This window comes from Nelusetta ayraudi, unplaced genomic scaffold (genome assembly GCF_046127955.1).
Source record: "Nelusetta ayraudi isolate G7.1 ecotype Tasmania unplaced genomic scaffold, CSIRO-AGI_Nayr_v1 ptg000050l, whole genome shotgun sequence".
NCBI classification, from domain to species: domain Eukaryota; kingdom Metazoa; phylum Chordata; class Actinopteri; order Tetraodontiformes; family Monacanthidae; genus Nelusetta; species Nelusetta ayraudi.
The window spans coordinates 3,863,617-3,885,847 of NW_027466100.1; the positions used below are offsets into that span (position 1 = coordinate 3,863,617).

At 44.8% G+C, this 22,231-nt stretch overlaps 2 protein-coding genes across 4 annotated transcripts; one reads left to right on the forward strand and one right to left on the reverse strand.

Annotated features, from left to right (window-relative positions):
• Positions 1 to 417: 417 nt before the first annotated feature.
• Positions 418 to 14,417, reverse strand: eefsec (eukaryotic elongation factor, selenocysteine-tRNA-specific). 2 transcript variants are annotated; one of them, XM_076037026.1, is made up of 7 exons: positions 13,798 to 14,412; positions 11,188 to 11,395; positions 10,920 to 11,016; positions 8,961 to 9,125; positions 6,973 to 7,617; positions 3,806 to 3,962; positions 418 to 1,153 (listed from the first exon to the last, which is right to left on the reverse strand). In XM_076037026.1, the coding sequence occupies exons 1-7, from the start codon at positions 14,099 to 14,101 to the stop codon at positions 984 to 986; spliced, it is 1,746 nt and encodes a 581-aa protein (XP_075893141.1). In that variant the 5' UTR covers positions 14,102 to 14,412; the 3' UTR covers positions 418 to 983. The 2 variants fall into 2 exon arrangements, with proteins under 2 accessions (XP_075893141.1, XP_075893142.1); XM_076037027.1 differs by lacking the exon at positions 418 to 1,153 and adding an exon at positions 2,049 to 2,228 and having other exon boundaries at positions 13,798 to 14,417.
• Positions 14,418 to 14,885: 468 nt separating this feature from the next.
• ruvbl1 (RuvB-like AAA ATPase 1) lies at positions 14,886 to 21,422 on the forward strand. Of its 2 annotated transcripts, XM_076037375.1 has the most exons (12): positions 14,886 to 15,015; positions 15,436 to 15,581; positions 16,112 to 16,198; positions 16,437 to 16,569; positions 17,540 to 17,691; positions 17,867 to 17,956; positions 18,595 to 18,744; positions 19,626 to 19,689; positions 19,777 to 19,975; positions 20,056 to 20,158; positions 20,256 to 20,347; positions 21,082 to 21,422. In XM_076037375.1, exons 2-12 carry the CDS (start codon positions 15,441 to 15,443, stop codon positions 21,239 to 21,241), a joined length of 1,371 nt encoding a protein of 456 aa, XP_075893490.1. In that variant the 5' UTR covers positions 14,886 to 15,015; positions 15,436 to 15,440; the 3' UTR covers positions 21,242 to 21,422. The 2 variants fall into 2 exon arrangements, with proteins under 2 accessions (XP_075893490.1, XP_075893489.1); XM_076037374.1 differs by lacking the exon at positions 14,886 to 15,015 and having other exon boundaries at positions 15,278 to 15,581.
• The last annotated feature ends 809 nt before the right edge of the window (positions 21,423 to 22,231 follow it).

The window sequence follows — 22,231 nt, forward strand, 5'->3', positions numbered from 1 at the left end:
CTGTGTAACATGATTCAGCAGGCCGTTTCACTCTGCATGCTACAGTAGGACTTGTAGTGGATATTAGTTACAGCTGGGCTTGCAAATGTATAGAATTAGATCAGGAAAGCTTGTATGTGGACTTATAAAGGCAAAGTGTCCCCATGAGGCCGCACGGTACCGATGACAGCGGGACAACCCAAACACAAAACTCCAGCGGGTAAGAACAAGATAAAGTTTATGGTCCAGTGAGGTGAAGGTGTTTGGCTCCTTTCATGAAATATGCAGACACACTATCGCCACTAAATATTTCAAACACGCGGCAGCACGTACAGAACGCTACAGAAAACACGGGGACAACTTTGTGTTGTCATCGAGGAAGTAAGTTTGTGTCAAGTTATTGAAGTGAGTCTGACAAAATGTAAATAGGACCAAAAAGATTTTGCAAATATTTATTGGATTCACACATCAGCAGTAAATTCCACTCTGCTGGTAGCTTGTCTCTTCACTGTAACGAAGACTTGACCAAAAAAAAAAAAAAATGGATTTATTGTTCAGATCATACAGACACTGTCCCATAATGTCCAAGCATAATAGAATAATTACACTGCTGTTATACTAGCAGACTTTAAGTGAAGACATCAGACTTCCCTGCTAAGGTCTCGAAACCAATCAAAGCTCAGCTGAATTTGAAACAGGAAACGGGAAGAAGTTAGCGCAGACTCGAAAGCACTGATTCGGAAGCGCAGGAGCATTGATTCGTTTAAAACAAACTCAAATACATCAGGAGCAGAGGAGCTCCTAATCTGGATTAAGTCCATCTCCATCAGGGACAGAAAACAATCAGTGTTTCCCGTGTGTTCAGCATTCCACCATCATTGAATTTCAGCAGACTGTCTCCATCCCCACAGAGAGAGGAGCCAGGAAGGGAGTTAGCAAACTCTCAGTCACCTCCACCAGACTCCTCAAGCCACCGCCGCTGCCGCCTGCCTGTTTGGGAGCGGTCAGGACTGGGTCATCTTTTTATGGGGATCAAAGACGTACCGCTTAAAATGCAAGTTAATGTTAATGGGCTGGGACTCCGTCTTGGGCTCCTCTTCGCCTTTACCTCCACCTTTGCCTTTCTTCTTGGAGGTGGACGACAGCAGGCTCTTGGTCTCTGGGCGAAGACCCTCTGAAGGGAACAGAAACAAGTCAGAGGGGGAAAAGGGTTAAAGTTCCCATGCGTTTGAAAGATAATGTGTCTTTAACCCGCTGATAAACTGAACCCGAGGTCCAGCGATTATTACTTTTACCTGTTTTACCTGTTTGTTTGTTTTTTCAGAAAAAGTGCCCCAAAACACTGTTTTAAAATCGGCCCTTTGTGAAGTCACAGAGGGCCCCTAGTGTCCCCACTGATAACCCCAGTCAGGTGTTTATTCTGTCTTCTGAGACTAGACAGTCTAGCTTTAGCGGGAAGCTAAAACCCAGTCATTTTTTTGTGGGAGACTGCAAACCAAAGGCTAAAGATGCTATTTTGGAATGTCTTTATTAATCCCGCATGGGGGAAACGTGCAGCTTCATTTTTGAAGATATAAAGTTTTCTGAGTCATGAATGCTGGATCAATGTTCAACTGTAGTGTGGGATAAAAAAAAAATTGTACAAATAAAAAAATGAACAGTTTATCATCATCATCATCATCATCATCATCATAATTATTATTCTTATTATTCTGAGATATTACATAGCTGATAACCCTCTTTAATAAGCTGTTGGACTTGTGTGCGTCCTACAGCAGTTTGGTCAGAATGATCATCTCATTGTTGGCCTATCTGATGGCTGATAGAGATCTGTCGTTGTGCACGGGGAGGGAGTGCTGTATCAGTGCTTCTGTACGCTGACCTCAAGATCCACTGATGTCTTCACCCTCCTGACGCCGCGTGCTAAAAACATGGTTTACAACCAAATTTCAACTTTTCTGAAGGCGCAACTTTTTCTGATTTCCAGCTCAGCTGGGATGGCCCTGCGAGTGGCGAGAGAGCGGCCGAGCCGCAGCGCCGCCGCGCGACACTCTGAGATTTCCTCCTCGCTCACTGGCCGCCTGTTCGCTGCGTGCTTTGCACGCGCACGCTAAGAAATGTTCTGGGTGTATTGTTCAGCACGCAGGCTGTCTGACCTCACGCAAAATGGCGCCAGCATTCTTCTTGTTATCGTTCTGCCAGCGTGAGGGTTGTTATGGTTGCTGCACCCAAATCTCGTTATCTGCCATCTGACAGAGAAAAAAATTGCCATTCACCTCGAAGCGAGGCGCACTCACAACACCCAGACGCGCCGTGGAGTGAGTGGAGTTGGCCCACAGGGATTGCACCTTGACGCCCATTTGTCTAATAGGTTTACACGCACACGAGTGGACGAAACAAGTCAATCTGAATCTATATCATAGACCTGATCACGGTGGGACTTGATCGCATTCTGTAACTCTTGTAGGGAAATATTGGCTCAGGATGACACCACACAGGGCAGCCAAGTAGGTAAAAGGTCATAATATATGCTTGTGCAGCGGGTGGGAAACACGGTGAATATTACCGTCTTCCTAATTTTAATGACATTATATTTGAAATTTGTTCGGGAGATTTTGTGACAAGAAGCCTTCATTATCGTCTTATTCTAAAATGAATGCATCAAGGGAACAAGACGACGGTGAAATAGTATTAAAACAAGATGGAATAAACCAGGTTTTTTTTTTTCACGTGGCTGATTGATGAACTGTGAACTACGAACAAACTCTGGATTGCAGAGAGACAAGGGATTCTCAAAGGACCAAATCTTGACAAACTCGATGCTCTTGAACAGAGTCGACGCTGCACTTATCGGAATATCTCCACACTCATCGGTGCTAAACATGCATTGCAGAAAGTGACCTTGCCTCGTTCATTTACTTTTGCTTTATTTTTAAAGTTTTAGAGTTTGGATAAATATACACCAGAGCCATGATGTTAATGGAAATGAATCACATCTTTAAATTCAAAAGACAACATCCATCCATCGATTTTCTATACCTGCTGTTTGAACAGGTGAACAATTCTGCATGTTTTTTTGTCTGTTGCGTGATCATCTTGTGCCCTGTGACATCACTGAGGCAAAATATCTCTCGCTTCTTGGTGACAAACCCTCAAGGGTTCACGCAGCCACGTGTTAACTCTCGTGTTGTGTTGCTTCCATACTAGTAGAGAGCACAACGGAGTCTGAGTTTTGGAAATCCTCGTGTACATTATATGCACACAGAAGGCTCGAGAGGCTAAGAGTTTGGCATCAGCGATTATAAAGGAAAGGAAAATGAATAAAAGTCAATGTAAAGTCCTCCTAAAGACTCACGAGGCGGCGGGGAGGATGTAGGTGAGCTTCTCTTTCAGCTCGCTCTGTTTTCTCCTGCTTCCTGGTGCAGAGCAGCCGGGTTCAGAGTAACAGAAGGTAAAATAAACACGGCGCAGACTTCCCCCGGAACACGGGCAATCCCCAGAGGAATTCTGGGAATGTGGCTCAGGATGTCGGGCCTACCACTCTTACCGCATCCTGAAAACTGTCGGGAGCCTCGGAATCCAGGGATGAGACTGGGGTGGGAAAGGAGCGTGTGCTTTGTGCGGAGGTCGGCCTCAGCAGCTCAGTCGTGTTCTACGGCCGCGGCTGCAGAGCTCTCTCTCTCTCTCTCTCTCTCTCTCTCTCTCTCTCTCTCTCTCTCTCTCTCTCTCTCTCTCTCTCTCTCTCTCTCTCTCTCTCTCTCTCTCTCTCTCTCTCTCTCTCTCTCTCTCTCTCTCTCTCCCATTCAGGCCTCAGCCGAACGCTCACCTGGGACTCGGATCTTGAACTTGCCGCTCTGTCCGAATCCGCCCTCGATGACGCCCGTCTCTCCCGTCGACAGCGTGACCTTTAACCCCAGGAAGAGCTGAAGGTTGGTCTCCTTCTTGAACAGGCTGCGGCCAATCACGGTGTAATCGTCGGCGACCTGCAGCGGCAGAGACGGAGGAGCAGACAGTCACAAGACTGGCGGAGAAGAGCAGAACGGGACAAACCTTTTCAAATGGAGTGCGAGCATGTGACCTGCGCTACCGTCCAGGCTCGCGTTCCATTTATGCACTTCAGCATTGAACTCCATCTTAAGCAGTTTTATGGAATAATGATCTTGAATGAACTTCGATCATTGTGAGTGCACCAAAATGAATGAGTGAAGATGTGCTTTTAGTGTTGCATGAAAACTCAGGATGCACCGAAACCAATTCCAGTATCAGGTTTTGGTACCAATGCCAGGGTCGAGTGCTATACTTGTACTTGTAAGATACGTGCCGATACCACAATACAGATACCAGCTGTATATTGATGCATATGGCAATTTTGTTAAAATTGTGTTTCACTGCAGTGAAATTTATAACAGTCGCCCCTGTTGTAGAAAAAAACATGATGAGGAATTTTATTCAAATAACGGAACATCTGTGAAAAAATCAAAAAGTAAAAAAAAAAGGAATTCTGTCATTTGTAATGGCCTTATTGATTAAATACTTGGTATCGGTATCGGTGAGTACTGAAATGCAAGTTCTTGCGTAGAAGAGTGGTACTGGTGCCTCCCTAATGAAAACCATTTCCACTGAGAGAATTCCAAGAGTGCAAAAATTTTTGCGAACACACTCACAGCAGGCTGTTCTAAAGAGCATAAACTATAAACCACAACGCTGTTCACTCTTTTATGGTCCAACCAAACACAACACTAACTAAGTGTGATTATAATTCAAAGCTTTCTTTTCCAAATGCTTCCTACTACTTCTTTCTTTTGCAATTTTAAAGCCTCAAAATTCCACTCACTTACACAGTCAAGGCAACGACTGTCCAGGCCATCCCACAATGTGTTCAGCACATCCTGACTGATTTTGCCTGCACTGGTGATGTTCTTCAACCATCCCACTAGATTATTTCCTGCAGCTGCTCGGAATGCAGTGCAATGCAGATATTGAACTCTGGTCTGATTTGCAGTTTCGGCCTCAGTTTCAGTTGCTGCCGCTGCTGCTGCTGTTGTTGTCTCCCAGTTGTGCCGGATCACCTTGGTGTCTCCCAGGGCGAGGCAGAGGAGCGGACCGGCCGCCCCGGGGGCCCTCATGGACGCGGTCGCTCGCCGTCACACACGCACATTCTTCCAGCGCCGCCGCCGCCTGACTGTCTCGCTCGCTCTCTTTCATCGTCCTGCACATTTTATGCTATATTTGTTTTTATTTCTTCCTTATCATCCATCACTAAGTCGATCTTAACCCGCCGCTAATCTGATAACACAAGGGCACCGCTCTGTCTCGGGCTCCCCCCACCACCACCAGCTCGTCCTCTCTCCCTCTCTCTCTCTCTCTCTGCCTTCCTCCTGACTCTCTTTCATTCGTGAACATTTGACCCCAATGTCCCAAAAGCGTGACTGATGCGCTGATAGACGGAGAAGAAGAAAAAAAAAAATCATTTGCTGTACATGTCTGACGGAGCGTACGAACTGGGACTGGAGAGAGGGTTGGGGAGGGAAGGGGGGTGGGGGGGTGTCGTATCTCAACAATGTCAGCTATGTGAGCAGGAACAGGAAGTGCGACGGCTCGAGACACACAGTCCCCCCCCCCAACGGACGTGATGTCACATGGCCACAATCTCACCCCTCGGCCAGAGGCCGCAGCTGTCAACAGCCCGAGGCGCTAACAGCAGGAAGCTTGTTCGCAAACTTGACCTTTGACCTGAATCGCGATCGGTGCGAGGGCGCGCGCGGAGAAACGCGACTGTAGAAGCGAGACGGGAGAGGAGAACTTCAGCGCAATAAAAGTCCCACGTCATTCCAATTTTCTTTTTCTTTTTTTTTTATATCAAAGGTGGCTTTTTTTTCTCAGACCTTGGACCCCAGTTGAGCAGCCTCGCCCAATTAATCAGCCAATACTGTGTCGGTTTTTAGAAAGCGATGAAGCCGTCTGCCTGCTTCGCTGAAGCCTGCACGTGTTTGGAAGAGGACAGAAACAAAGTCTGACAGGGTGGAACAACAACAACCTGGATCGCCTGGTTAGTTCTCTCTAACCTGGCGGAGCCATTGATGAGGTATTCGCACCCTTTGTGACATCACAAAGGGGCGATTTCCAGAAGTTCCCAAGCGGAGCAATTGAAGAATTAAAGTGGACTGGTGGACTTGAACAGAACAGAGACACATTACTGTTGCCAAACCTTTTTAAAGGCAATTGCGAGTGATTCTGGACCTTTGACTCGGCTCTTCCAAAGACACGTCAACCTTTGCCAATCACCTTATGGTACAATCATTTGCTTGAAACACTCAAAATACAGACAATATTTGACTGTATCCGTTAGTGTAGAACAACACACATTCTGCTAGTTTGTGAGGGACACGGTCGAATCCCATGACTGATTTTACAAACTTCACTGGGTTTTCCAAGGCTGGGAAAAATGGCGTTTGCAAAAATTGTGATACGACAGCGTATCTACAATATCGATGAAAACGTGGCGACTTCGCGAAGCGTGAAGCCAAACAGAACACAAGAGATTTGAAGGCAGAGTGAACACACACTGGAAAAATGTCCTGCGCTTCAGAAGCACGTGAAGGAGGAATGAGAGAGGACGAGCGATGGTGATCGCTGACGAGGCGACGCTGAACTCGCAGTCATGTGGGTATTTCTGCGGCGCTCAGGTGTGTCCAAACACTGCCCGCCTCCGACAGCCGCCGCCGACCCGGCGCCGTCAGTCGGCCACCCATGCACGGCGTACGCGCTGGCATGCGCAACCCCCCTCCACTCCCCGTCTCCACACGCACTGCGCTTGTTTTTTCCCCGTCCGTGACTGTTTACAAACGCACAATAGATGCCTTGTCACAAAAAAAAAGGAAAATTAGAAAAGAAAAAAAAAAGGGGGGGGGGGGGTCATGCTTGGGTGCCGCCAGCGATGAGAAGCATCCGAAGGAGACGCGGCGCCAGGACGGAGTTCAAGGGGACACTCACCCGCTCCACCTGCCCTTCTTTGTGCTTGGTCTTGTAGATGCGCAGGCGAGGCAGCGCCGTCTCGCCGTAGCTCTTGTCCTCGAAGCCCAGCAGCAGGCGGCCGTGGAAGGCCAGCCGGCAGGCGTTGGCGTGGATGTCGGTGTCCAGCTTGGAGCCGATGACCAGGGACAGCGAGGGGCACGTGACGGGCCGCTCGAACTCCAGCAGGCCCCACTGCTCGGCCTCCGCCGCCCCCCCGCCGCCGCCGCCTGCGCGGTACTCCTCCTGGTAGAAGTACTCCCTGTCCAGGGTGAAGGGGGTTTCCAGCGACGGCGGTGGCGGTGGGGGGCCTCCGGCGTCGCAGGCAGGTTCTTCGGGGGCGGCCGGGGGCGGCAGGCCGAAGAAGGTGACCTTGGCCATGACCGTCTCGTGGCCCACGGTGATGTGGAACTTGGCGCGCGTGGCCAGGTAGCCCTTGAAGTAGCCGATCTTGCGCACGGACATGACGGCGGCGTAGAGGGTGCGCAGGGAGCCCGGGGTGCAGACCACGCCCCGCTCCAGCAGCTTGGGGTCAAACTGGGTCACGCACACGCCCACGCGGTCGCCCTGCTTGGCGCCGGAGACGGGCTTCCGGAACATCTGCACGGACTTGATCTTCTTGGTCACCTGGAGCCAGAGAGCAAGGCAGAGGCTGTGGGGTCAGAAGCGCAAATTGGAAAACGACCGAGTGCAAATCTAAAGAGCAGAAAATATGTTGACCGCACAATCAATCAATCACTCAATCAATTAGTGTTACAGTAAAATGAGAGTCAATCAAGCTACACAGAGACCATACACAAGTTGTCAAAAGCTCACGATACTTCAACTCGAGACTTTCAGTTGGTTCTGAACCATTGTTTGTTTAGAGCCGATCATTTCTAAATCGAGCTCAAGTTTTTGATTGATTGATTGATTGATTGATTTCTTTATTTCGATCATGAAAATGATAACTTAAAAAACAGATTAAAAATAAAAACTAAAAAAGTTAACGTCAAGAAAATCAACAACAAACAAAATAGTAACTGCATCCGCAAATTCACAAGTAACTCAGTTTACATGAGTGAAAAGCAGCAGGAAGAAGTATAAATGTGTTCAATCCTACCCCCCAAACTGTCGTTCAAAGAGAAAACAGAACTTTGAAATTGGAAATGCATGAGTGCTAAGACAGACGCCACGCGCCCAGAGGCAAATGAGTGTAGGCGGTGGCATTTTCAGCATATCACTGCAAACTGTTCAGTTTCCTTCAACTGAGGAGTGGAAGTTTTTTCCAACAGCAAACAGTTGTCAAAAGTTCGACAGAAATTCAACACAAAAAAAATAAAGTTACCGGTGAAGATGTTTGTTACACAAGGAGAATATAATAAAAGTACAGAAAAATAAACAGCTGCTTGTAATTTATTGTTGTCGCAATGAATAAATGATTTCACAATTATAGAGGGGAAGAGGGAACATTCACAGTTGAATGAATCCCTTTTTTGTTTAACATAAAATCATAAAGTATATGTTTTTATTACTTCTGGTGTCAGTTTAATGCGAAAGGTTAATAATGTCTATGAAAAGAAACAAAACAGCATACATCTGTGGTTTATAAAATAAGATAATACGTTTGATAAAACGTTACGCGAATGTCAGCCGATACTTTAACAATTTGCTGCCACCAAGAGGCGAACGTAACAACTGCAGCCAGAGTGGCTGAACCTTGCCGCAAAGTGCGCATCTGGTCTAAATTACCTGCCTCCTGTGATGCCAGTGCCCCAGTCTGCTTATCCTTCCCCAACATTAAACTGACACATCCTCTGCAGCGACTTGTACACCCCTCCTCCTGCTTCCCGGCTTCCAGGCAACTTATGAACTTCAAAAAACCTCAGAGGTGACGCCCTCAAGAAACGCTGGCACGTTTAATCGAAGCGCATAAAACCTGTTTTGTTTTGTGGTTGTTGTTTTTTGTTTTTTTTTTCCCACCGGCTGACCTTCAGTGCTGGGATTTCCACTGTGTCATTGACGGCCAGGGATCCCTGGAGGACGGTGCCAGTCATGACGGTCCCCTGGCCGCGAATGGAGAAGCAGTGGTCCACGGCCATCAGCAGGTCACCTCCAGGGTCTCTTTGAGGGAGGTACGTCTGTTTCTTTAAAAGCTGAAACGGAAACGATAATAAAGAGGAGACAGAAGCTTGAACTGTCCCTCCGGCGTCGGGAACACACCATCACACCGAGTCCTGGTCAATAACACTCCAACGTGGGCGCACGGCGGGTGGCTTTAAGCAACATGTGCATTGAGCCCAGCGGTGAAAAAGTGTTTTTGTAAAGCCAGTGAAAAGTGTTTTCTCCTCTTGCACTTACTCAGAGAGGCACGATAAAGGATGTTTAATACATTAGCAGGTTTATTTTTATTGCAGCCACTGCTCCAGCCGTCATTACTCACGGGAAGATGTTATCGTGATGTGGTAGGTGGGGGTTGGGGGGGGGGGGCAGGGAGGCTTTGTTAAACACAGCCATCACCAAGTGTCGGGTTCAAAACGTTCAACATTACGGCGTCATTTAAGAAAAATAACAAATGCACTTACACTCACGTATAAACTTGCATTCAGAATTTGACTGAATGTATAACACAAACACTTTTTTAAAGGCTGAAAAACAGCATCAAGTATCTTCATCTGAGATATGGGCTCCATAAGTTCCCACAGTGTTAACTGAAGGTTCTTTTTTTTTTCACGGTTGCTCTGCATTTCACATGATGTCTTTGGTCTATTTGTCAGCACCTCCAACTCTGACTGACTTTGTCATGATGTTAATTGTAGCCTTGAGCTCCAGCAGCTCCAGGTTGGCTGCTGAAACTCAAGGTTGGGCTCTCGGGGCTCCGCCCTCCATTTATTTATCTGTTCAATATTGATGCGCTTGTCTCATTAGGCCTGTTTGGACCTTGTGAGTGGTTATTCCAGGTGGAGTCATGTGACCTACAAAAGCAGGAGCAAGAGGATTTCTATCGCAGTTTTCCAAAAACAATGTGCTGTGACAGCCAAGTGATGGTGGAAGGTGATTGGTAAGGGAAGCAGCTGTTGTTGGTGTGAGATGCAGTGATGACTGGACTGGCATTAGTGGAGAGGCTCTCAGATGCCAGAGTTCACTGTCCAGTCTCCCATGTGGGACCAACTAGACTTGATAAAACACTGGGGTCATCAGGTGGTGAGTTAGCGACGTTAGCGATCACTGCTCATTTCAACAGCAAAGTTGTGCCATATTAGCGCAGCACTGAGCTTCGGAGGTTCTCTCACCGTTGCAAATCCTCTTTTTCTGGGCAACTTGTGCAAATAACAGGGTCTATGTTTTTATTAACAGGTTCCATTTATACATTAAATCTGATCAGAATGTACAGGCTAATAAAAGCTCATCTATTGTCTGTCCTTGATTACATTAAACATTCTTTGTCTATCTGATTACTGAATTATCATTACTTTTTGAGTTAACCTGTTTTTTATTATCTCTAATTGAATCTGTCGTACAGCAGCACCTTACACCCTGATATTGCCTTGTGTCTTTTCACCTCTTTTCTTGTTTATTTTTTTCTTCTGTACCTCCATCATACAGGATGGTTGACGTAACTAAGCGGAGTGTGTATGTATGTACATGTGTATTGGTGACTACAGAGAGCATGTGTCGTTATGTTGTTTGTCTGTTCTGTATTGTTATGACAAAAACTAATAAAATCTATTCGGGGAAAAAAAAAAAAACATTCTTTGTCTGGACATTATTAACTGCATTCTAGGCTTAGAGTTAGTCATATAGTAGGGAAAAGCCAGCTGAGATATTTATTTTCATACAACTACTTGGGGAATGTCAGCTGACACTTGTTCATAATTGACAGATCAGGTGCCCTTTTTAATCTTAATGGGCAACAGTGGAGAGCTAATCAGCGTGTTTTCTGACATTACCTCGATTAACTCCGGCACTCCATGCGGCTCCTCTGTGTCAGGAGCCTCCGGTCCGCCGGGCTTTGCTGCCACAGCAATCACTGGACACTCCTTGAATCTGGCCAACAGAAGAGGGGCTGTGTGAGTGAGCGCTAGCAGAGACGGACTGAGTATGCGTACTAAAGGACATTGACAACAGGTTGAAAGACCAGTCACTGGCTGAGTAGCGACAACAGTCAAACTACACAGCATTTCCCTGCTGGGCCTGGGACTTGTGTTAAACGCACACCTCGTGTTCTCCAGTGTTTTGTGAAGCCTCTTGGTCATTTTCTCAATGGCGGCCTGTCTCTTGTCGGCCGGCAGCAGGTCGGTCTTGTTCAGGACGACCACCATGCGAGGGCAGGTGAGCTCTCCGATCAGCAGACACTCGGCCGTCTGCGTCTGGACCCCCTTCACAACGTCCACCACCAGCATCATCAGGTCAATGATTTGAGCTCCTGCAGAAGAGACCATATTCAGACCAGGGCGAAGGTTATGTCAACTATTAGGACTGTTGGAAAACATCACGGTCATGTAAATGTTTAATATCTTTCTGAGATGATTTGATTGTGCATAATAACAACACAGTGAAGAAAAAAAACAAAACCGCAGACTGAGGAGAGCGTGAGGCCAACGACAAAGAAATACTAACAGGACGAGACAGAGGTGCCCAAAAATAATATCAAAACAAGAAGTGAAATCAGAGGAGGGGAGCAGTGAGGCAAAGACTGGCTGAAACTGGGGGCTGGAAACTGGAGCTGCGGATCACTCGGTTGTCTTTCCTCTCCCTCTTTTCTTTTCCTGACTTTGGCAGTCTTTATTTCCTGTGCTCCACTCTCCTCTCTCTCTGTACTTGGCTTCTTCTCTTTCCTGTATTCTCCCCACATGGGAAACAAGGGGAAGTTTAAAACATACCAAAATCTCCATACTTTCCTTCCTCCCTAATCGACAGCATGTGCCACCCCACCGACTCAGTTTAATCTGCTGTTACAGCAACTGTCTGCGTTTAAGCGCCTCAGGTGAGCTTTGACATTGCCCAACTTATTTTTCCCACCAACCATATGGACACATTGGATTGTTGTTTCTGTATCGGTGAACCTCTCACTGTTCATTCTTAGATACATTTAAGTACATTCGCACCTACTCTGTTTAGTCTAGACTTTCTGTTTTTTTTTTTATTTTGGTGAAAAAAAATGTAGGTGTGAAAGGTGCAGATAAGGTCTAAAACATAGTTTAAATATAATATATTTATGTATAATATAAATATATGGTCAGATTATACTAAAGCATGGTTTGTGTGTTATGATCAAGCACTCTTTTTTGGGGGGGGGGGGGAGGATTTGGGTATTGATGTTTGGACTCATATCCAAAGATAGAAGGAATGTAAAATAATGTATAAACATTGTGAAATGAAATGCATTATTAAAAAAATATCAAGATAAAAGTGCTGTAATGATAGCATCAAGCATTCTCTATATGTACTACAACAGAAAAGAAAGCCTGTCAAATGGACAACAGGTCTAGAATCAATGTAAAAGTTGGGGAGTTGCTGCCCTCACAGGTAATACAGATGGGACCAAAGACTGTCACCAGGCTGAGATGGTTGCAAAGGTGATCAAATACGCACAAGGCATGGAACCATGAAAGCAGACACTGGTGGGAGCCATCAGGTGGGAGCACAGCCTCGACATCCAGAGAGCTTCACCGACCAAACTGCCAGGAGAAATATCGCCTCCTACTGGAGAGATTGGCGTTGAGGGTTTCTTTTTTGTTTTGTTTTGTTTTTTTAGTGTGAATTAAGTAATTCAGGCAGTGTCTCACTATGGGTCCATGTTGGACCAATACATAGCCAAGAAGTGTGAAACACACTTTGTTCTACGGTGACGTCAGCTATTCCTGCTGCTGCTTATGTCCTTGACTTAGACGCTTTTGAAATGTCTGCTTTTGAGGAAGACATTTGAAATCGAGGAGGAACTGCTGTCATCAATGGTACTAATTTCATACAAACTGAAGCATGTTTTCGTTTATCAATACCATAGAAAGTGATTTTGAAATGCTAAAGTTTTGGCATACAAAGAGAACAATTCAAACGGCATCGCAAGAGTGCAAGCTGTAGTAAGCAAGTGCTTGATTTGAGTAAAGATGATGAAGAGTTCTTGTAATATCTTCTCCAATGGAAGGGTTTCTTAGGCACGTAACTGTCTAAACTGAAGGATCTGTACGGCGTCAGTGGCACCACTTCAATAGAATTGGTCTCTTCCACCAGACACTTGGATGACAAGGGAGCAGTATAAGCAGTGCTTTCATTGGATAGAATATTACAATTCCATTAAACTCAAAGAGGATCATGTGGATTGCATACCGACAAACAAACCCTAAAATGACGATGAAGACTGCCACAGTCCTGGAGAGTCAATTAATGGCAACTGGACTTGGTTCTTGGTTTTAGCATTGCAACAATATTTTGAATGGCGCCATCGATATGCATAATGAACTCCTATGAACTACTCATTCATTCCAACTCGTGATCAAGCGGTTTTGGGATCATTTGTCTTATTGTGCAATTCAAAGAAACCTTTGACCTGAACAATTGTTTATTTTTGACTGCCACTGGGATGGAAAAAACGCGAAACAAAGGTTCTATTTAAAAGTCCTTCTGACATAAGCCTAGTAGGCGAGTCATGGTAGTTTGTTGTTGTTGTTGTTGTTGTTTTTCTTAGTTTGCCGAGTTATTTCTGCTGAAAACTGCTGAGGTCCAGCACCATGCAGTAACTTTAAATCGAACGTTAAGGGAGAGCAATTGTGCTGACGGGGGGGGGGGGGATTATTCATTTAGACCCAAAAACAAAGAGAAGATTACCCCCAATGATCGTCCGAATAAGGGAAGCGTGTCCTGGACAATCGACCAAAGTGAACTGCAGGCTGTCATACTGCTGCTGGCTTCCGGAGTCACGGAGTTGGTCCGGGAGATCCACCGTGAAGGAAGAGAAGCCGAGGTCCAGTGTGATTCCCCTCTCCCGGGACTGCGGGTTCTTATCGAAGGCAGCCGTGGATGCGGTGCTGCTGAGAACCCTGGCGAGCGACGTCTTCCCGCTGTCGACATGTCCGAGCACCCCGATGTTGAAATTGAGTGTTTTAATGTGACTCTCGGTCGAGTCCGACATTCTGAGCAACGTGCGAAGTTTTCCTGAGTCTTAGTTGTGCACTGGACTCAGCATCAACTAAGACATTCCACGGTGCACTGAACTCTGAAGTACTTTCAGATATCCAGGCAGAAGCGGGTATTGAAAATGGATGGGTGGATTTTCGCTAACAAAGCCCTTGGCGCCCGAAATATGCAGCAACGTCAATTTCTTTTAAATGACACCGCAAACTCCAAACTCCAACTTTCCTATTTCAGCGTGTAAACACTGGACAGTCGTCTCTCTGGTGTCAACGCACTCGATCTTCCGGCCAGTACAACCTGGCGGAACTACTTTCTACTCGCCGATTGAAATAACAAATAACTAGCTTGTTCGTGAGATTATGTCACTGACACTTAAATATATAAGTCAAATACCACCATTTAATTTTTTAAACGATATTAGCTCCGTTTTTTTTTTTTTTATTTCTTTGCATTTTTTGCTGTCACTTTAAAATATAGTCTCAGTAATCGTTTCTAGTACGACATATAAATTGAAACACAAACAGCAAAAAAGTCTGAGCTCTTGAACTTTTAATTATTTCTATTTGTCTTGCCCCCAATTCATTTAGTCTCTGTTCATTAAATTGTTTTTTAAAGGGGGAAAAAAGCTATACATATATGATATACAGTACGTCTCATTATTCATGCCTATCCATTGAGTCCAAATAAAATGTGTCTTTAATGTTACTGATTAAAGTGTTTGGGTTTAATACCTATAAACCCCCACAGCTTCTGGCGCGGTTCTCGACAGAAAAGCAAAACGAGGGAATTCTGAAAGGGGAGAGGAAAGCTGAAGAGAGGAGAGATTAACCATAGCGTCAATCGTATCGCCTTTATTTCACGACAGATCCACTTGTGTTTCTACACTTTATTTAAAAGTAATTTACTGCGATGGTGAGCGAAATTGTGCCGAATGACTGACATCAACTAATTTACAACCAAGGACGCTTTCCGAACACACAACTGACTTTTGGCTGCACTACCTAACCGTACTAACTTTGTTTCTACTACGACAACGTAAAGGAAACACAGACGGAAGTAAAACTGCCATAGGCGGGCTGGATCAGTGACATTACTTTTGACCAATGAATGTATTGTTGGGGTCAACAACGTCCAATCGGATTCTCTGGAAATTATCAATGGGCGGTGCCCCGTGACAATACTTCCGCTGGTTTTCCCTAGCAACTCACATGGAAACCTTGTTTCCTTGTGTTTAGGGGTTCGGCGGCAATCGAGACGAACATAAGTTAGCACAAGGCACCCATACCCCATTTTCTCTAACATCCATACATTTTGAATTATACAAATTAACAGCAACCATGAAGATTGAAGAGGTAAAAAGCACCACGAAGACTCAGCGGATCGCTTCCCACAGTCACGTCAAAGGACTCGGGCTAGACGACGCTGGGTATGCTAAACAGTCAGCATGTGGGCTAGTCGGCCAGGAGGCAGCAAGAGAGGTAATATTTTTGTTTTTAATGTAACGAGTGACTTTTTTTTAATGGTCTTTGATATATGACTACTGCTAGAGTAGATTGTGTTTTGAGTTTGTTGCACCTGCTCCAGGCAGTTTACTGTGCCAACAAGCTAACGTAATTTTATTAGCATGAAGGTGTCGCTGTTGCCGGGATCAGGGATGGAAATGCATACATCGAAAGTTGTAATTTAATTGATTGATTAATTGATGTTCACTTCCTTTTCTTATATATATTAAGAATAGTTTTTATTGCTTATTCGTGTGCCACATGACTTGTTTCAAATAGTCGAAGACAACCGTAGCTACTAAGCTAAATTTCACAGTTAACATTTATTTGGTCACTAGACTTAAATGTCACCTAACAGTGACCAAAGTATTCTTTAATAACTCTGTATAACTAGCTAATGCTTCCTCACCATACGACCTCAATCTAATTTTTTTGTGAGAATTTGTCAGTAACAGTGACAGATTTGACAACATGCTCATTCAATGTTCTGCTCTTCAACTTTGCAGGCTTGTGGCATCATTGTTGATTTGATCCGTTCAAAAAAGATGGCAGGTCGGGCAGTTTTATTGGCAGGGCCACCTGGTACCGGAAAGGTAAGAATGCCTTATTTATTCAGCAATGAGTTGTTATTGTTTAAGATTACATACACTGATTTATTTCTGAGACCTTATGACAGTCAAGCAAGTCAACTCAAGGCTGCCGGTTCTTCTTTCAGACTGATTTCAATGTGGCTGGTCAACTGGAAGTCCTTTAATTTTGATTCCTTCAACTACAATGACTGTCATGACATGACATTATTTTACAGTTGCTCACTCTTGCTCACTCTTTTAGACGGCTCTAGCATTGGCGATAGCCCAGGAGTTGGGAAACAAGGTGCCTTTCTGCCCTATGGTGGGCAGCGAGGTCTACTCCACCGAGATCAAAAAAACAGAAGTCCTGATGGAAAACTTTCGGAGGGCCATCGGTGAGTGCATCACTCGGGTCTTTTGGTTCCTTGACCTCAGTCCTACCCCTGAGCCATTTCATCGTAACAAGCTTGTATTTAGGGGATCCTATTATATGGATGCATTATGTGGATTTAGCACACAAATACAGAAATGTGTTCAGGTTTTATTCCTCTCAAAACTGAATTAAACTTTTTCAAAGAATGGCTCTTCAAATTATGATGGGGATCAAATTTAAAAGGGCGGTAAGGTTTGAGGATTGAGAATAATGCCTACTTTGCTACACAATATATACGTAATATTATCCATAATATTCCGAGGTGGTTTCCCTCACTAAGTTGGGAGGACTGAAATAAAAATCAGGAAATCAATGCTAAAGGTAAAACACAAAATCACCAAATTTTCATGTGTTAAACATGCAATAAATTGTATTTATATTATATTTTCTTTTGAGTGTAAATTGAATGTATCTCTGTTTGTTCTGTCAGTTCGAGTTCTTAAGCAGGAAGAAGCTGCCCAGTGTAGAATATCTTGGTAAACTCACCTGCAGATTCCTACAAGAAGGGACTCTGTCCAGCTGTTAGAAGGAAATACACTGGGGGAGGAGGTGGTCAGAAGTACCTATAATCCTCCCCGAGAGACTGCCCCCTAGGGGCGGAGAGTGGATTTCTTTTAAAAGTTGTCATCACATGATAAGAGTATTGTGGTGGACATTTCTAGTTTTAAGCAGCACTTCTTTCGAAGCATTTCTACAGTGGATCAAGCGCCTGTGTACTACCAGTCCCATGTGGCACTGCACGAAAGAAAGGCAAAGGCTATGGACGTGTTAGAGAAGCTGATAGGCACAGTCTCTCTCTCTCTCTCTCTTACACACACACCCTGTCTCTGGGGTACAGTGAATTGTTCGGCAGCCTGGTCAGTCGACAACAGCTGAGTCCTCATTCTGTGCCGTGTTTGTCTCTTTTTCTCTCTGACGGCGGCCACATTCAGGGCTGCGAATCAAAGAGACAAAGGAGGTGTACGAAGGCGAGGTGACGGAGCTGACGCCCTGCGAGACGGAGAATCCCATGGGCGGCTACGGCAAAACAATCAGCCACGTCATCATTGGGCTGAAGACGGGCAAAGGCACCAAGCAGCTCAAGGTCAGACTGAAGCCACACGGAAGCCACGCTGAGCTCTGCTGCACCTGGTGTGCATTTACTGTGCGCGGTGTCATTTGCTGCAAATGTTGATGTTTTTCAGCGTCGCCAAAAACTAAAGGAAATGCTGAGATAAAACAAATGCTGAACAAATCTTCTCCCCTTTATTTCCTATTAGCTGGACCCCAGTATTTATGAGAGTCTTCAGAAAGAGCGAGTGGAAGTGGGAGACGTCATCTACATCGAAGCCAACAGCGGAGCAGTCAAGGTAACTTTGGGAGGGCGAGGGACAAATTCAAATCGAAAAGTGGGAATAAAAACTGAAAGGTGAAGTCAAATGCCCTCCACCGAAATGTAACCTCTTCCCAACCCCACACACACACACACACTCAAAGAAAAAAAGAACGTTGCTTGACTGAACCACCCTGTATTTGGTCTGGCTCGTCGACCTCTTCGGGCCTCATCGTAGCCATCCATCATCTCCTGCAGCTCTGCCTGAAAGCTCTCCTTCTCCTTCTACTGTAAACTGGAACAGGCCTCTCATTCCTGCGGCTCCTCTAGCGCCTCTTATCTCTCCGTCTCCCACAACTCGTCACTCTCAGCACCGGCCGGGCCTTGTGACCCGCGTTGACAGGCCACGACGACGGCTCCTTTAATCAGCGCAGGTGGGCCGAGGGTCCAGCAGGGGGCCGGACGACTCATTTGTTGCTGTTGACAGTTGTATCGGGACTCGCCCTCTGAAGTCCTTTCATCCCTCGGCCACCGGGCCCTGCGCTGCCGCCGGGCTGCCTACAGAGTTCAATCACGCACCTGCTCCCGTCTGCTGCCCCTTATTCAGCTTCATGCATGACATGGGTTTTTGAGAGTGGGTGAATACTGAACTTCTGACTGCCGTGTTCCGTGCAGAGACAAGGCCGCTGCGACACCTTTGCGACGGAGTTTGACCTGGAGGCGGAGGAGTACGTGCCGCTGCCCAAAGGCGACGTCCACAAAAAGAAGGAGATCGTCCAGGACGTCACGCTGCACGACTTGGACGTTGCCAACGCCAGACCTCAGGTGTGGAAGCGTGCATGCTCTGCATGAATGCACTAGGGCTGCAGCCATTAGTCGAAGTAATCGATTCGTTATTCGTGTTATTGTTGATGTAAATTGTTGAATGATAAAATCACAGGGCAGCCGCGACATGCTCATCTGTACCTGCAGTGAAGTACTGAGCGTTCAGGGTGGCAGTGTTGCTTGTTGTTGACATCCTGAAAAAAAAAGAAGAAGAACGGCTTCTTCTCTTAAAAGGCTCAAAAACTGTGAAGTTTAGGAATATTTCATAGAAAATGAAGCAGCGAAACACGTTGGGTGCAAACTCTGTGAAGCTCACCTAGCATTCCAGGATAGCACTGCGGCAATACTCCAACACTACAGCAATTCGTGAATTACAGCCCCTGTCAATACTAGCGTCTATACACTGAATTGTAATACTTTTTCACTTGTCTACTGTGTTATTTAGGGCATATTAATTCAATATTTAAGTTGTAAGAAATCTGTTTAAGGTAATTAACTGTGATAAACATTGAATATAACCTTTAAATTGTTAATTAATATACCTATAATATTTTACCTTGAAAAATATGAGCGCGTCACAGATGAATGCTTTGTGTGTCATTGTTTTGATATATATGTTTAAAAACATACGCTGTCAGAGTAAAACAGTAGAACACAGGTGTGAAGCTTTAAGCAAGTTGGGTTAAACACAAGTCCAGAATAGGTGGGGAAAATAAAGAAGATAACTGTGACTAATTGACTAGTCGAAAAAATAATTTGATAGATCAGAGACAGCAAAAATAATCGTTAGTTGCAGCCCCACTACAAACAAACACAACTGGGCTCATAGAGCTGCTGCGACCAAATCGATTTTCAATTAGTTGTTCTTCATCTGATTTCAGGGTGGCCAAGACATTCTCTCCATGATGGGACAGCTGATGAAGCCCAAAAAGACCGAAATCACAGGTAAGAAGAACAGGAGCCACGGTCACAGTTGAGCTCCTCACCTGGTCCACACTCACTCACATCGTGATGTTCTCTCCGTCATTGCAGACAAGCTGCGCACCGAGATCAACAAGGTGGTGAACCGTTACATAGACCAGGGTGTGGCCGAGCTCGTCCCCGGTGTGCTGTTTGTGGACGAGGTGCACATGCTGGACATCGAGTGCTTCACGTACCTCCACAGAGCCCTGGAGAGCACCATTGCTCCCATCGTGGTCTTCGCCTCCAACAGAGGAAACTGCCTCATCAGGTCGGCTGTTTCTCACGGTGTCACCTCTTCGTGTATTTTTTTGGTTTGTTATATTCACACCGGTGTGTTTTGCTCACCAGGGGCACCGAGGACATCAGCTCTCCACACGGGATTCCCCGGGACCTCCTGGATAGAGTCATGATCATTCGCACCATGCTGTACACACCGCAGGAAATGAAGCAGGTGCGTTCAGGTTTTGGACACATGCAAGTCTGGTGGATGAGATCTGCGGTTATTTGTTATAAACTGAGGCGATCACTTATTTTATTTATTTGTTTAGATCATAAAGATTCGCGCTCAGACTGAAGGCATCAATATCAGCGAGGAGGCGCTCTCACACCTGGCAGAGATCGGCACCAAGACCACCCTCAGGTAACGAGACAGCGTTTGAACGATTCAAGAAAGTCTCTGGGCGAGGGATGTTAACAGTTAATCGATTATCGATTGTCAAGTAAGAATTTAATCGATTGAATTAGTCGCAATTAATTGAACATTTTTTGAATGTTTTTGTTTTGTTTTGTTTTGTTTTTTAACGCCATGCCGTATACCTGTATACCTAGAACAAGTTACTTTTAAACTTTCAACAACAAAAAAAAGATGAAATGTGACCCATTCGAAGTCAACTTAAAGTCACAGGAGAAATGTTTAGATTGTTTTTACTATTCTCTAATGTAAAAATGGTTCACAATGGACCTGACATTACTTAAGGGTTGAATAATGTGCTCCTTACACATTTGTCATTGTGAAATTTATCAGGAACCTAAATTAATCGTTGATCGATCGATAAGGTCAATCGACTAACGATTAATGAATGAATCCATAATTTGCATCCCTACTCAGGACAAATGTTCTCTCACTCAGCTTTAATGGAGGAGGCTTATGTGTAACACAATATCTTGAGTGTTTAACACAGCCAAAAAGTAAAATAAGGACATTTTAGGGAATAAAATATCACAATACTCGTTTCAACTGGTGAAGTTGTGGTTTAAAATGAAGAGGAACATGTGAAACACGCATCTGGCCCTTCGCAAATTCTCCAAATTTGTAATTGTGCTGCTCTCTTTATTGTTCTTACTGAGAAAGTTCTTGTCAATGTTTCCTTGCAGGTACGCCATACAGCTGCTGACGCCAGCCCGTATGCTGGGTCGTGTTCAGGGGAAGGAGACGGTGGAGAGGGAGCAGGTGGAGGAAATCAACGAGTTGTTCTACGACGCCAAGTCCTCAGCAAAAATCCTTCAAGATCAACATCATAAATATATGAAATAGAGATTTATTCTGACTTATTATGCCCCACAATTCACTGATCTGGCGTTGAATTGTTTGTTTTTGTTTGTTTTTTTATTCCCTGGTTCATTTAGTATTCTACTTACGTTCTAATAAATTCATTGTTCTATTCTCTATGTTGAATAAGAGGGTTTTTGAATAAAAAGGCACATAGACAAACTGAGTCATTGTTTTTTTTTTAGTATGTTTGGTTAGTGTGTCATTTTTTTACTGATATGTAGTGCATTACACAACTTAGCTGGCCAGAGAATGGATAAAACCATCAGCACGTTCCTCAAAGTTCAAAATATTTTAACTTCTAACAAGTGATTCAATCTGGGTGTAATTGAGCAAATTAGGACATTTGTATCGGTTAGACTTTAGGTAAATCAAATGTTACATTAAACAACACGAAAATGTAATAAGATGCCCTAAATGAAAACATCTTTTAAGGTTTTATCCCAATAAATGCAGTGACAGATCAGTGCTGAGAAAAAACTCCATCTGACTCATGGAAACAGGATCCTGAAGTTACGTGTGGGTTGCTGTCCGATCTTGGTCAGGACGTCGGGTGCTACTTCTTGATTGGTCCAGCTGAGCGCACATTCAAATCCGCTCCTGATTTGGCCGCACCAAACACTGAGGGTGCAGGTTTACCCCTTTTCTCTGAGAGGGAAAAGGACAACAGTCAATATTCAGACTCCCATTTGGAAGATGGAGATGTTACAATGTTCTATCATTAATGTAGCGTAATGCTGTAATGACGTTGTAATGAGTATTTCTTATTATTCTGAGATCATTCAAGTTATTTGTGTTACATTACATTATTTATTTTAGCTTGAATTTAATTTGCTGTTTGTTTTTTTTTTATGTTTATTTTTTACCTGACTTAAAATTGTCATTTTCCTCTACTGTGTTTAGTTTTTCTGTTTCGTGGGGGGGGGGGGGCACACCTTTCAATTTGGCCATTAATGGTTATAGTTGTATAGTTTT